The sequence below is a fragment of the Psammomys obesus genome, unplaced genomic scaffold (assembly GCF_907164565.1).
Source record: "Psammomys obesus unplaced genomic scaffold, mPsaObe1.curated_primary_1811, whole genome shotgun sequence".
NCBI classification, from domain to species: domain Eukaryota; kingdom Metazoa; phylum Chordata; class Mammalia; order Rodentia; family Muridae; genus Psammomys; species Psammomys obesus.
The window spans coordinates 4,275,662-4,292,290 of record NW_026585690.1 but is presented as its reverse complement, the minus strand read 5'-3'; the positions used below and the strand labels follow the sequence as shown (position 1 = coordinate 4,292,290).

Here is a 16,629-nt window from a genome sequence, read left to right as displayed (position 1 = left end):
CCCGAAGCTCACCAAAATGATTGTCTTCAAAGCCTATGTCCATTATCCCTTTACTGTCTTCCCTGCAATCAGTTCTCTGAATAAATACAGGGGCTGAGTTACAATTTAAAATAATGAGACCCTACAGGCCCAATGTCCTCACATGCAGTACAAGGGTGTGGACTAATTAGCAGGAGCATGGGGCTTTCCCCCCCCACACACATTTGCTTCACTTTGATTGGTGGATTGGCGCTTTAAATAAGGGTTTCTGATCTTTCCAGAATGAGAGACACAGAGAGAGCCCCAGGCACAGTCCAGAAAAAAAAATAATTTTCTTCTCTTAGAACTGTTTTGATTGGCATCATCAGTCCTGGGAGCACAAGTGAATGTCAGCATCTAAGGTAAAATGTGATTTTTATCATTTCCATGTGTTTGCTGTAAATTCTCTTTTCCTATCTCCAGATAACCTTTACAAAGAAAAGCTATCTTCCTTTATCACAAGGTGCTGAATAATAGCTTATTTCAACCATTAGAATGTTCCAGAAAACGTAACAATACCACTCAGCTAAGAAAATAAACTTATTGTACAACTGTTTAAAAACAGGTTTGTGACTATTAGTGACAGTGCCTAATTTATAATAGAATAGCACATCTCTGATCAATGCTGCATTCACGCTAGAGTTGGAGGGCCTTTTGACCTTACAAAATACATCTTAAGAGTATTCATTGTTAGGAAGGAAAATCATTAATATTAAAGCAGATAAATATATTCAGCTGAATGTTTTGACATGATTATGATACAATCATAGGTTGTATTTCAGACGTTTTTCAGATTTTATCTGAATTTAAAGAAAGAATAAAATTCTGTGAATGGAGGTTGCTAGATTATTTTATGAAGCAAAGCACAGCAATTTAAAGAATATTCCTGGAGCTTGTTCTGAAATGTTCATTCAGATTGCAGCTTCATAAAAATAAGTGCTCAGATGTGTATTTTTAACTATTCATCATTTTATCCTGGAAACCAGTTGGTTAGCAATATTTTGCTTTTATTAGGTTTTGGGGTTTTTACTTAAACCTGATTGTCTTAGAAGAACAGACACTCGGCCTTGGAAATGTACTTTGACCATTATTAATGCAATTCCGCCTGATGTTAATATTCCGATCCAACTGTGTTTTAGATTCCACTTTTCAAAATGAAGGGCTTGATCCTGTTCCTGTCCCTAGTGAAAATGAGCCTCGCCGTGCCGGTAAGTCTGTCCGACCGGGTACCAGGCTCCTGCGTCTGACAAAAGCAACCCTGGGGAAGACTCTGTCTGAGGGGTTCAGGCTTGATTTAATCCAGTGTGTAGCTCCTGGTGCATCAAAAGTTGCAGTGGCCAGTTGTCAGTTGTCTAACAGCAGCGAGGCAAACATAATTGTTCTACTCCAGACAATATTTTAGAATATTTCAAAGACAACTTTTACGTCTCACGTCAACTCACGCAGACCAAGACCCTGTAGTGTAAATAAAAGAAGAAAAGAGTTACAATCTCAGCACTAGGTATATGAGAATGTTCATGAAATCAAGGGTTCTCAAACCCAATTTTCTGGTAGGCAAGATAGCTCAGAACTGATCCCGCACTTGGGAAGCTGGAAGCCTTGTGAATTATAAGCTAGCCTTGGCTACCTAACAAGTTCAAAGCCAGTCTGAGCTACTTACCAAAAACCTTGTCTAAAATAAATATTTTTTTTATTTTAAACTTAAGAGTCTAATTTCCCTAAATTCTACTCTCCAGTCTCCAGTTTCCACCCACCCTCAGACACTGGTATTTATGCTTTATTAACATATGAAAAATTAAAAAAATGTTTAGAAATAAAAGTACTTTATATTTTCAAAATGCTATTTGTAAATATACTTATGCTTGACAATATCACAGTACTTAGCACTAGAATACTTTGAGGAAAACTATCCATTGCATGGTCTAAAAAATTTAATATATATTTTTATTATTTTTACTTATACATATATGTGTGTGCCTGTTTGTGTGTGCACATGAGTGCAGGCACCCAAGGAAATCAGAGGCATAAAATGCCTGGAGCTGGCATTACAGATGGTTGTGGGCCACCTGCCATGGATGCCGAGAACCAAACCCTGGTCCACTGGAAGAAAAACAGGTGCTCTTAACTGCTAAGCCATCTGTCCATCCCATGATCTAAAACATTAAACACGGATCTATGAACTTATGACCAAAATAATCCTTAAATAATGGCACAGAGGGCTGGCTAAAGCCTTCTGAATGGGAGGCAGGATGGGTTCTGCACATGACTTCTCAATGTATAACCTCATACAATAGCCTGTAAACCAAAAGCACAGACAGTTATAAAATGCACAAAAAAAATTCAGCTCATAATTGTCTCCTTTGCTTTTTACATGTGATCATATGAAAGACTGTAAAGTACTCTTGTGTTTTGTTCTCTTGTTTTATTTCTCATTGTAAATGCATTCCCTCTTACAGCAACATAGTATTATAATGGACACAAAAAAATTGATGTGGGAGCAAAATTACTAAGTATAACAATTCCTCCAGAAAACTTTAATTCTTCATTCTAGCTGAAAACCCAAGTCATTTGACTGGTTAACCAATATGGTAGCCTCTCTGCTGGACGTACTGTTCTGCACTGACCTCCTACTCCAAATATACATTTAGAGAAGATTCACAGCAGAGAACTAAAGATTGTTCATGTTTCTACTTAGGCATTTCCTCAACAACCTGGGGCCCAAGGCATGGCACCTCCTGGTATGGCTAGTTTGAGCCTTGAGGTATGTATCATCAGAGCCATTATGTGTGTGTGTTATAAAGTTATATTTATAAATTCATATATATAAATATACATATAATTTCTATACTGGAATATCCTGATTGCACGTAGATCTGATGTATTGTTTCTTACCCTGCCTGGTCCAGAAAACTTAAACTATCATTCTGAGAAACTGTTTAAATGCTAATGACATTCACTACAACTTTATCTCATGAGTCTACTTTAGTTTTAAACTCTGAGATATTTTAAGTTTTAGGTCATTTGTATGTGAATCAAAGCTACATTAACAATTAATCCTTACTATAGTATATGTACATTAATTAACTATTGTACCTATTGAAACACATTATTCTATAGTCGGAAACAACTTACATTCAGCTCTGCCACTTATATCTTAGGTGGTAAAGTTCTCATGAAACAAATATACTCGTATGAAGTCTTGCCGTTTAAAAAAGTCCCACTATTAACATTATTTTATAATTAACATTATTCTATAATTGTTCCTATAAAGATCCCATAAATAAATTTGGAAGTGTAAATTTAGAAAACCACAGTAAAATAGGAAGATTTTACAAAGAAGAAGCGAACAGAACCACAGATAACTGTCCCAAGTTCTCACACGGTCCTGCGAGATTTCATCTGAGAACACGTCAGTGCACGTATGGGCCCATGGCATTTCACATGGAAGCTAACTTCACTGAGCTCTTTTCCTCTGAGCCTTTAGCTCAAATTCAACGCAAGCAACGTTAGTCTTCTCCCATTTAAAAAGCAAATACAGGCCAGGTATGGTAGAATTCACCTTGTAATGCCAACATCCAGAGAGATGGAGGTGGGGAGGATCATGATCCATCTCACAAAAAAAAACAGTGGGGGTGGAAATGGAAATGTACTTTCTCTAGAAACAGTGGAGTTCTTGGCGATCTACCTAGATACCACTTCCTACAGTGTTTAATAGCTATCATTTTGAGGTCTTTTTTTTTCCCCCCGGGAAAAGGAAGTGAGGGTTTATTTGTATTGTCTATTTTTTCCAAATTCTTCTTCAAGCTAAATTTGTAAAATAAATAAAGTAAAATGATTTAAATGAGGGAAAAGGAAGGAGCTTGATAAGGCAATATTCTCACAACTGTCTCTGCCATTGTATTTGAATGAGATGTTTTCCTAAGTCTCAATGTGATACCGATTAACTAGTATTTTTCCTGCTCATTAATGGCAAGAAGGAAGCTCAGAGCTTTCAGACTGGCCATGTCAATGGCAAAGCTACACTTTACATTTCTTTCCTTCAGTGATAATATAATTCTATAATTTGTGTCTATTTTAGCTTTACTCAAGATTTGTATCGATGCTGTTAAATAGCATGAGATATCAGTTGTGTCAGATGGTCATCTAACATATGTTAGAACACTAATCCACTTTTTTTAAATCATAGACAATGAGACAGTTGGGAAGCCTGCAGGGACTCAACGCACTTTCTCAGGTAACCATAAAAGATGAATGAGATCTTCATGAAAACTTTTATTTTCAAAAATTTATTTCAAGCATTCATGGTTGGTGGCTTTGACAGCAGTAGTACCATGATGTTACAACATCTATTTATTAATAGGTAATACCTAAATATTGAGAGACGAAATGAGTGGTTAAGAAAGCCTGAAACAAAATAAAGTGTGCTAGCCCAAGCACAGGGCTCCCACTCCTGTAACCCCAGTCACTGGGAGACTGGGGCAGGAAGAATGCTGTAAGTTCAGAGCCAACCTGAGCTACATTGTCAGTCTCAAAAAAAAACAAATTATAGTAATAACGATGTGCGGTATCAGAGAAAAATTAAAACTGTATTTCCTGTACTTAGAAGACTGAAGCAGAAAGGTCCCAATCTAGGGACATGGTATAGTATAACCCTGTCACAAGACACCAACAAAATAAACCTTCAATATACATGCTGAATCTCAAGTAAGACAAAATCCTTTCTTACACTAATGATTTTGCTAAGTGGCCCCAAACACAAATTGCCAAAACACTAAATCTCAAACAAGCTTATGGTAGGGTGTGAAATGACCCAGAACATAAATCAGTTTTGTCGGAAGGGAGGGGTGACTTACCTGGTTTACATAAACCAGCGTCACTTTTGCTTTCTGTTCCTGTCTCAGAACACTAAAACTCACGTGTGCTTTCTTTCTCCCTGTATTCTTTCTCCCAGTATTCGAGACTTGGCTTCGGAAAAGCACTTAATACCTTATGGTTGCACGGACTCCTCCCGCCACATAGTTCTTTCCCGTGGATAAGACCATCGGAACATGAAACCCAACAGGTAAGCTCATTACAGCCGTGTGTTCAAACTTCAAGCTTTAAGATCTTTTCCTACTTTTCTTCCTGAAATTGATACCTACTGGCAGCAAATACAAATTAGTTATTAACAAAAAAAAAAATTTCCCTAATACCAAATAAATCAACTCCTATCTATAACTGGTGTTACTTAAGGATTTTTTTTTAATTTTAAAGTAAATTTGAATATTTATTTCAAATAGCCTCTGAAATAAGAGATCTACAGTAAGGATGTCAGCAATAACAATAAACAACCTCTAAAGACAAACCATGTACTGCGTGATTTTCATTTTAATCAAAATTTCCTAAGTAATTACCTAAAGACTAATTTCAAATGACAATAATCATCCTGATTGAAAACACTGTGAACCAAGTAGAAACCAATAAATACATCAAGCGGTCAACTGTTATTTATTAGAGTCCTAATAAGAATGCTATCCAAACTGTGGTTTGGGAGTAAAAATCAGAACATTTTAGAATGGCTCAAGGAGACTTCAAAAGGCTCGTGAGACATCAAATCTGATGGGACATATTTCAAGGTGTTGATGGCAAGGCAGAAGTAATGGATGCTCTAGGATTTGATACAAGGGCAATGGCTGAAGACAAAAAACAGAGTCAAGTCAGTATGAGAATTCCATATGAGACTTCCATACCTGGTCCAGGAATATGCTAGTAACCTACAAGCAATATGCAGCCAATCTGAAGTAGTTTCTAAAATAGCAAACAGAAAACCACATGGTGGTTTAACGGTTGCTTTTAATTCTACGTGGACTTCCAAAACAGCATTATCTACATATCTATTTTATATGATCAGGCCACACTGATCATATAAAATTTGCTCTTAGTGACCACTGCTTCACTTGATTGCTTCCAAAGCAGATCTCTGATGAAAGCATTTAAGCATTTTAACTACAAAATTACACACTGGGCACTTATTAGTAGCAATACTAATATGTTAAATAGGAGGGGTATAAAGATATATAAGATACTGTTCTCTGCCAGTTGACTTAGGGAAAAGTTTTTTGACAAATTCATATAGTCCAGAAAGGAAGTGGTGAATAAAGCCACACAAAGGTAGTGGTGGTTACCCAGAGGAGGGAATGAGTTACTCCATCAAAAAGCTCAGGTACGTAGCTTTCCACACCCCAACAAAGGCAGAGGGGTAAGTGCATTTGAAACTTTCTTGAGTACATTGCCTCTACCTCCTGTGCAAATTCTACTTCAAGAACGCTTCCTTCCAAACAGCAAGCATCCAAGCACTTTGCTGTAGAAATTCTAGGCACCATGGTTCAATGAACCGTCTCTTCCTGACGTTCTTTTCAAATTTCTCTACAGTATGAATATTCTTTGCCTGTGCACCCCCCACCTCTCCCATCACAGCCATCCCTGCAGCCTCACCAGCCAGGAATGAAACCCTTCCTCCAGCCCACTGCTCCAACCGGTGTCCAGGGCACACCCCAGAAGCCAGGGCCACAGCCTCCAATGCACCCTGGACAGCTGCCCTTGCAGGAAGGAGAACTGACAGCAGCAGATGAGCCGCAGGTGGTGCCATCAGAGAACCCACCAACAGCTGAGGTAATTTTCTGAGGTCCACCTGAGGCAATTCTTTGAGGTCCACCTGAGGTAATTCTTTGAAGTCAGATCAGGATCACCCACTAACACAATGAAAGAAAAAACAACTGGCAGGATATGTTTAAATAATCCCTTCTCTCGGGCCTAATATACTAAAACATGAATGCTTTATTAATATTCTTTCATGAAACATAAGTATCCATTTCTATTTTTTTTGCCATCAGAGACAGTAGATTCCAAAAGATCTGTATCTCTCAACTTGGCTTGATGGAACCTTCCCTTGGGAATAGAAAATAGCTCAGAGAAGTCGAGGTTCACTACTTTGGGTTTTTCAGTGTTGGTAATAGTATAGCATAGCATAGCATAGCATAGCATAGCATAGCATAGCATAGCATAGCATAGCATAGCATAGCATAGCACAGCATAGTATAGTATAGTGTAGATAGTATAGTATAGTATTATACTATACTATAATACTATAGTATAGTATTATAGTATAGTTGGTAATAATATAGACTGTGTCCTCTGCATAGCAAGTAGGATATTACATTATTATCTCTCTGCAGATAAAATACAGCTATGTAGTGTTGTAAAGAACAATGGATAGAAAAGGGAAGGTGCTGTGTAACTATCACTACTATGTAGCAGGCATTCATAACCCTTATATCATCCTGACTGAAATCCTGTAAAGATGAACATTATGAGCCTTTTTAAGCCTAAGAAGATGCTGGGCTGGAAACACACCTTTACTCCCAGTACTACAGTGGCAAAGGCAAGAGGATCTTTGAGTTGAAAGTTAGCCTGATTGGGGAGGTCCTCCTCCCCCTTCCCTCTGACCCTAGCCTATCAGGTCTCATCAGGAATGGCTGCATTATCTTCCTCTATGGCCTGGCAAGGCTGTATCCCCCAGGGGGAGGTGATCAAAGAGCCAGCCACTGAGTTCCTGTCAGAGATAGCCCCTGATCCCCTTATTAGGGAGCCCACTTGGAAACTGAGCAGCTTATGGGCTCCCTCTGAGCAAGGGGTCTAGGTCCTCTCCATATATGGTCCTTGGTTGGAGTATCAGTCTCTGCAGGCTCCCCTGGGCCCAGGTATTTTGGCTCTGTTGGAGGGGTACTAGGGAAAGAGCATAGGGGGAGAAGACGGAGGGTGGGTAGGACTAGGAGGAGAAGAGGGAGGGGGCTAGAGGGATACAATGTGAATAAATTGTAATTAATTAATTAATTTAAAGAAGAAAATATTAAAAAAGAAAGTTATCCTGGTCTAGAGAGTAAATTCCAGGAAAGCCAAGCGTACACAGAGAAACCCTGTCTCAAATATATATATATATATATATATATATATATATATATATATATATATATTAACTGCTTTATTGTAATAAGCAAGACAAGTGAGTACTCGGTTTGCCTGCTCTGACTGATAGTTTCAATATTTTCTTATGATACAGGTCCCAATAATGGATTTCGCTGATCCGCAATTCCCAACAGTACGTATAAATCTCAATAAGGTACTTTCTTAGAGAACAAGTACCTCTATATTTCAAAGAGTTTGAATGACTTTTTTTATTTTCTTACTTACCTGTGGTTGTAGAGTGTTTCTGATTTCCTTTTTCTTAAATATTAAGCATTAATTTTTCACACTAATCAATTAAAAAATGTCTCTGGGGCTCTTAAACGTGATGGCAGTGGAGCCCTGCCTGTGCCGGTTGACTCTTCTGCTTTCTGCCTCTTAAAGATGTTCCAGATAGCCCGCTCCATCTCTCGGGGGCCAGTGACACACAGCAAAGCCTCGGCTGTAAGTATCTGCTTCCACCTCCCACTCTGTGTTTGAGACTTACGTAAATGGCTTATCTTGGGAAGATTCACTTTTTTTATAACTATTTTGTTCTGCTCAGTTTTACCCAGGAATGTTTTACATGTCTTATGGAGCAAACCAGCTGGTAAGTCTATATTCTGTAAAACGTACCAGTTAGATATCAGCATCATCTTGAGAGCTGAAGTCACAGAACTGATACCTAACACAAGATATTTCAAATAAATATTCCCTAAACACCTACATTCATGATTTAAATAGTAAGATGGCAAGCTTCTCTACCTGCATATTCTAGACATACACACACACAATAGCATTAAAGAGAAAGTTAATTTTAAATCTGTCAAACTGGCTCTGTTCACTCAGTAATGAGTCAGGTCTCTGCTGTGCCTCTGGACACAGCACTGCCAAGTCTTAAGGAAATACTAAATAGCTTTTGACTATGTCTTGAGTTGATAAGAAAGTCACAGAATGCTGCTGGCTCATACAGTGACACTCTGTTTCCTTTTGAACAGAATGCTCCTGCCAGAGTTAGCTTCATGAGCTCAGAAGAAATGCCTGTGAGTACTACCTACTAACTCTTCTTAAAACAATGGCCAGGGAGGACCATTATGTCTGCAAGAGGCAATGACTATAAAAGTATGTGAAGGAGAGTCTGGAGAGATGGAGAAGAGCACTGGCTGCTCTTCCAGAGGACCCAGGTTCAATTCCAACACCCACATGGCAGCTCACGGCTGTCTGTGACCCCTGTTGAAGGAGATCCGTCACCCTCACACAGACATACATGCAGTCAAAACACCAATGTGCATAAAATAAAGATAAATGTACCTGAAGGATTATAGAGTCAGATTTTTCTACTCCAAAGCTGAAAGCTTGATTCAGAAGCAGTATCAAAAGATTTATAGGGCTAAGAATGATGGTGATGCATAGAACCCAAATCCTCAGGACATAGAGGGAGCAGGATCACAAAGAGTTTAAGGCCAGACTTGACTGTATGAGACCCTGTCTCGAAAGATTTGTTTTTTTATCATATTTTCTAATCATTTGTTCCTGAGTGATGGCCATATTTTCACCTAGGGTGCAACAACTTCTTGTTGACATTCTCTGGTTGGTTGTTTGGTTGGTTGGTTTTTGAGACAGGGTTTCTCTGTGTAGCCTTGGCTGTCCTGGATTCATTTTGTAGACCAGGCTGGCCTCGAACTCACAGAGATCTGCTTGCTTCTGCCTCCCTCAGTGCTGGGATTACAGGTGTGTGCCACTGAGCTCAGCTTTGTCCCACTTCTTGTATGTGAGCAGAAGTCACCTCTCCTCAAAGAGAAGTCAGCACGATGAGATACAAATACTTCAAAGTACAAAAGATATGTGGTTCAGACAGACATCCCATACCTTTTAGGACTATTTAGCTTCCCAAAAAAATAGGCCAAAAAGTAACCCAAAGTAATTCAGCTCATAAAACTAAAAGACCAAAAAGGGAAAAGTTGAATTTAAGTTTTGATTATTATAGAGCATTTTAGGCCAATGAGAGTATATTATAAACCAGTGAAAGCCTACTGTTTTGTTACTGTTGGTACATATAAAAATTGTCAGAGTTGAGATCAATAAGCTCACATAACTTGACCTTTTTCTCCCAGAAATGTCAACTAGTTACATCTGTTAGGGTGTAAAATGAAACTAATGCTATTGCAAGTTAACAATTCATTGCCAATGGCATAGCCTACTGAATTAACAAATGTACACACAGGCTTCCACTAAAATAAGACTGCTATCTCACCATTTGTTAGTGCCTTCTGTGTTCCAAAAACACAGAACATGCTATGAGGCTTAATGATCTCATGAGTTGGAAGATAGACACTGTGAAAATAATGTCAAATTCATGAGACAAGGGTAACAACCATGTTATTAGAAGAAAAGAGGAAAAAAAATAAGACAGCCCATCCCAGGGGTGGGTCACAGGGCCATCTCTAGAGATATTATGAGACCGTGTAAAAAGCCAAGAAGAGTGGAAAGAGAGAGGATTTTATTTTCATAATACCAACACAGCTGGCTAAAAGTAAACTCCTAAGATAAATACTAATTATCATTTTATTAACCTAAGTATATTTTTCCTTGTTCTCAAAAGATTTTGTGATTGTTTATGAAAAAAAGCACAATAAATACAGTGGGGAAACTAAAAGTGAGATTTGAAATGAGTCAAAACAGTGAGAAAATCACACAACTCTGCTCAAATACAAATATTCCTAGACTCTGGTTTCCATAGTTGTGACAGAAAAAAAAAAAAACAAACATGCCAAGTTCTAGAATTCTATATGTCCATGGGGAGTGGGGTATTTTGTGACTCCTGAGAAATCAGTCTCTTTCTTATACTTTATTTTTTTAAAATCTAAGGAAAAAAAGAAGGAAGGGGAGAACAGGAGGAGAAAGAAAGGGATGGAGAGAGAAGGGAGGAAAGGAAAGAGGGGGAAGAAAGAGGGAGAGGGAAAGATAGAAGATAAGGGAAGGAGAGGAAGAGAGAGGTGATGGGAAGAAGAGAGAAGACCAAAGGAAGAAAGGAGAGGAAAAAAGAAGGGAAGGAGAGGAAGACAGGGCAGAAGGGAAGGAAGAGAGGGAAACAGAGGAGGGTGGAAAAAAAGAGAGGAGAGGGAAGGGGGAAAGGAAGGGAAGAGAAGGGAGTGGAAGGGAAGGAAAGGGAAAGGAAAAAGGAAAAAGGAAAGGAAAGGAAAGGAAAGGAAAGGAAAGGAAAGGAAAGGAAAGGAAAGGAAAGGAAAGGAAAGGAAAGGAAAGAAAAGGAAAGGAAAGGAAAGGGAAGGGAAGGGAAAAGGGGAAAGGGGAAAGGAAAGGGTATGAGAGAGAAGAGAAGGGGAAGGGGAAAGGAAAACTAGGAGGGGATGAGGAAGGAGAGAGAGAAAAGAAGAGAGGAGAATGGAAGGGTTAAACTCACATATAGAGCTGTATTTGAGGGATACTGAAAAATGTCATGGCAAGATCCCCAGAGCATTCCTCCTCAATCAAGACAGTTATGGACCCCAAAGTTTGTTTTACGGCACCCTTCTTAACAGCTTGCTGTTTTCTTAGTAGTGGTAGATACCTACCTGCCTTTCCTGCAAATGGCCTTTCTCTACCCAGATCAGTGCAGGATCCTCTCCCCTCTAATTCAAAGCTGATTCTGTAAGAAGTGTGCTTTCACAGAGCAGTCAGCAGACTCCCTGTTCTGTTAGTGTTTATAGCTTCTCAGGGAACATAACCAGGTACAGTTGCATGGAATGAATAATTACACAGTTGTGTCATTGATGGATGTTTATTTTCCAGGGAGAAAGAGGAAGTCCCATGGCCTATGGAAGTATGTTCCCAGGATTTGGAGGCTTCAGGCAAACCCTTAGGGGACTGAATCAGAATTCACCCAAGGGCGGAGACTTCACTGTGGAAGTAGACTCTCCAGTGTCTGTAACCAAAGGCCCTGAGAAGGGAGAGGGTCCAGAAGGCTCTCCTCTGCAAGAAGCCAACCCAGCCAAGCGGGAAAACCCAGCCCTTCTTTCACAAATAGCACCCGGTGCCCATGCAGGACTTCTCGCTTTCCCCAATGACCACATCCCCAGCATGGCAAGGGGTCCTGCAGGGCAAAGGCAGAGGCTCCTCGGAGTCACCCCTGCAGCTGCTGACCCACTCATCACTCCTGAACTAGCAGAAGTTTATGAAACCTACGCTGCTGACGTGACCACACCCCTGGGTGTTGGAGAAGCCACCATGGATAGCACCATGTCCCCAGACACTCAGCAGCCACTCATGCCTGGAAACAAAGCGCACCAGCCCCAGGCGCACAACGCATGGCGTTTCCAGGAGCCCTGACAACCTTGAGATAGCAGCTACTTTGTGTGTGCACAAGCTTTCCAGCTCTGTCCCCATAGCGTACCTTGTTGCTGAAACACTACCCTTCCACGGTGAAGGTATTAAGAGCGCTAAGCATGTATTAATAAATACAAGTGGCTAGAAATAGCATAGGTCCCTTCTTGCTTCCATTCTTACTGAAATAAAACGCATCAACTGTCTTCGTGATTTAGAAATACTATTAATGTTATCAGAGCAAGTCTGAGGCTCAGCACTTCATGGTCTAGCATTTAGCTGTCTTAGGCATTATAGAATTTCTCTTACTAGCATGACATCATTATACCCAGGAAATGTGACACTGCTTCTTTCCCTAAGCCAAAGCACTTAGTTTCAGAATTCTAAAGAATTTCATTTAAGCCTTATTAAATGGTGATTGGTGGTGAACCCTGACTGCTATTACTGAATTTCATATATTGGATTTAAACATTCTTATTTGTAGAATATTTTATTTAATCTAGGAAAAGAAAAGGCAATTGGCCTATTTTAAATAAAGGATTTTTTTCTCACTGAAAATGTCAGGAATTATATGCTTATTATTCATATGTATTTAAATAGCTAAGAAAAGCATACTCACCCCTTGTTTGCTACTCATTAACTTATTTAATTTATTTTATCCAAAGTTCTCTGAAGGTCTACCTAAGTCGTAAGCACCATGCAAGGCATCAGGTTTATGGTTCCACCCTTCAAAGATTAGAATGGACACAACTGGCTGATATCACAATAATAACAAAACAGCCAGTCTACGGCAAGCTCCATTGCTGTGCATATATTATCTCACAATGCTGCAAAAAATAAAAATATGCTCAGACATGAGAAGACCAAGCCCTGGTGCTGTGGAGAAGATGCTTCTGAGGGTCAGCTGATGGCTCAGCAAGCAAAGACACTTAACATTGGGTTTCATCCCCAGGAACCCAAACAGTGGATGAAGAGAACTGACTCCAAAAAGTTCTTTTCCAAAAGTTGACTTCCACGTGTGTACCATGGCGAATGTGCACATGTATGTGCGTGCACACACACATACATAAGTACGCACACACAAAAAAATGCTATTTTTTAAATTAGAGAGAGTAAGGCTTCTAGTGCAACCGAAGTGATATGGGAGGAGCAATGAAGGAGCAGATGTGTCTCCTTATATAAAGTAATATAAAGTAACATAACGGTTTTCAGAATGGTGCCTCCAAGAGCAGAAAACACAAGAGTCGTGTAGAAAAGAGATACCGTGGGGAAGTGGGATACAGAAAACAACACGGGCTGATAACCAGGGCTAGCTGTGTATCCATCGGAGTAGTCTGCCCAAATTAGCAACAGTGAATCCGGTTCCCAGCCCAGGTTTTAGACTCTACCCCATCCCCAGATGAACGGTTAAGGATATGGTCAGAGAAATCGGTGCCTGAGATGTTTTCCAGATTACAACACATCAGAAATGTTTAAGGGGCCTGTTGCAACTATTTACTTCCGCTCCCACTTCAGGCAGGGCTCTGCTCTCCCAAGCTTCAGAGACTAGGGTGGGAAAGAAGCATAAAATAAAAATGAAGTTTACCTTCTCAGTGACTGGTAAAGGTACAAGGGATGGAGAATGACTTCCATGGTGGCTCACAGAAGACACTCACTGAGACATAACCTTAACATTGGAGACAATAAAGAAAGCATAAAAAGACATAATTATATCTGAATCACATTCTTGACATGAAACATGAAATTAGATTCATGAAATATTAGATGTTCTTGATTCCGGTAATAGTGTCGTTACCTACATCACAGGGTTAATGTCAGGAAGGAGCTAAACACGCAGGTGAATTATTGACCCACCTCGTTTTCTTCTTTTCCAACTGACCCATTTGATTGAAAGAAGCAGCAGTAACAGCCAGAAGATGGATGGCTACGATTATCTGATGGATTGTTGCTTTTACATCCACACTGGACACATAGCCCTTCTGCTCCTTCTTTGTCATTTATAGCCCTTGGGAGACCATATATACGGTAAATATTAGGTCATGGGTTCAAAGCTGACCTCTACAATCAGTGTGTGGGGTGCTTAATAGTGGTAATATCGAAATCAATATTGGTGATGAAAAATATGCTGTTGAGCACTTCAGTGTCCTTATTCTTTCCACATAGTCATTTCAAACATTGACATGGTGCAAACAACAGAATACCCATGGAAAAAGGTTAAACATCACTTGAAAAACATGCCATCTTAATTATTGAGTTTCATCTTTTCTCTCTACTAGGCATTTAAATGAGAAACAGATGTCCAGACTCTACTCCATCTTGACAGGCCTATTCACAGACTCACCTCACCACTTTTCTTTCAATTTCCAAATTCCCAACCAGAAGACAAGTCTGGTCAATATAATCCTGAATCTCAGATCATCTCCCTTGTCACACAAAATAGACCACAAGACACACCATTTAAGTGAGTGCAGTTCCCTGTCTGTGTGTTTCCAGCTGACACCAAAACACTGTACAGAAATCTGTGAACACTCTCTCCTCTCATAAGCTGCTCACGGGCAGACTAGCCACATAGCTGATCCCTCTGAACTGGGATCATTTCACAACGAAAGACAGTGCCATTGACAGTTACGCTAGGCAGCAGGGGTAGACCAGTATTGCCTAAAGCAACCCTCAACATCTGGATATTCTGACAAGGAACTCCTTGTGATGAGAGACCCGTGGAAAGCTACAAGAGTTAAAAAGGAACAAGACTGTAGAAACCTGAGCCTGTTGATTCTGAAGTCTACCTGTGCTCTCCAGACCTGCTGCCATATTTCCCACTTTCACTGATATTCTTTGTGTCCTGTTTTACAGTTCAATGAATACCTATACCACATAGTCCAAGACGAGAAATTCAAATGACATAATCACTTAACCACACACAGAAAAGCACTTTGTCAGGCTGGAGAGGTGGATCAGTAGTTAAGAGCTCTGGCTGTTCTTCTAAAGGACTTGGGTTCAATTCCCAGCACCCACGTGACAACCCGCAGCTGTCTAGAACTTCAGTTCTAGACAGACACCCTCATACAAACATACAGACAAAACAATGCACATAAAATAAAATAAATAAATTTTAAAAATTAAGTTATACACTTTTAAGTGTGTTTTGAGAGAGAGAGAGAGAAATGGTACACCCTCTCCAGCATCGTCAGTGTAGCATATCAATAGATTGTTCTACTAGATGGGAGATACGTTTCCCTTGGGAATAGGCTTCCTGGAGGTCACTGGCAATGTGTTCCCCCTGGCCACCCTAAACCAAAAAGACGTATTCTGAGAGTCCCATGCTTTCTCGATTGCAGGGTTGAATTGATCAGCTTTTTTGCTGTTTCTCTATGATTCTCAGAACAGCACAATTAACTATTCAAGGAAACACATTTCTGATAGATTACTAAAAGCTTTAGCAAAAAAGAGTGGAAGGAAAATAAAATTTTAGGAGAGATAATAAATCAGATTCAGTATCAGGAATTGCTTGTGGAAAAACCAAACATTGTAGGTAATAAAGGGGCAAGAGTTTTAGGTCTTTCTAAAGAAAATATTTAATCAGGATCTGTCAAGAGGAATGCTCTGGATATTCCCACTGCAGTAAAACTACTACAAAACCATTACCAAATACAGGTGTTTATGATGAGGCAGAAAGAAGATAGGCAAACATAGGAGGTCAGAAGGTTTTATATTATACTATGAGTTTTAGCTCAAGCATCCTATCTCTAAAGGAAGATTGTAAATCCTTAGCAAGACAAACAGGAGGAATTCCCCTAAATGCTTATCTCTAGGGAGGGTTGTAAATCTTTAGCCGATTTGGCTTGGAGGGCAATGACAGCCCCTGGTCTTCTCACTAATTAGTAACAATAAAACTGCATTTAAATTTAAAGTTTTGTATTTGCTTTGATTAAAAGCTTGTAGGCCAAGATTTTTTGTAGAAACTGCTTTATATCAGGTTGCCCTTTCAGTTAAAATGTAAACTTTGTATTGTTGGTAAAAGTCTGAATGTTCCAGGAAGTATGTCAACTTCAAGGTGCTTCTTTATGTAATCACTATATAAGTGTTAGCTTGACGTCAGTAAATCGCAGCAGATTCAAACACTCTCTGGTGTGTGCATCTGTCTGTCAAATCTGCCTAACCTGTGTCTACCTAATATCCAAACCTCTGATTTCCCCGCGGTTGTGGGACCCTGGTTGGGTCGGTCCATGGCAGAGAAAGAAGAAAAAAGAAAGGAAGGAAGGAAGGAAGGAAGGAAGGAAGGAAGGAAGGAAGGAAGGAAGGAAGGAGGGA

General features: G+C 39.6%; 1 protein-coding gene across 1 annotated transcript; it reads left to right on the top strand.

Annotated features, from left to right (window-relative positions):
- Nucleotides 1-365: 365 nt before the first annotated feature.
- Ambn (ameloblastin) lies at nt 366-12,324 on the top strand. Its single transcript, XM_055596545.1, has 11 exons — nt 366-380; nt 1,158-1,226; nt 2,714-2,779; nt 4,205-4,252; nt 4,970-5,080; nt 6,430-6,669; nt 8,117-8,155; nt 8,404-8,463; nt 8,564-8,608; nt 8,997-9,041; nt 11,788-12,324. Exons 1-11 carry the CDS (start codon nt 366-368, stop codon nt 12,322-12,324), a joined length of 1,275 nt encoding a protein of 424 aa, XP_055452520.1.
- The last annotated feature ends 4,305 nt before the right edge of the window (nt 12,325-16,629 follow it).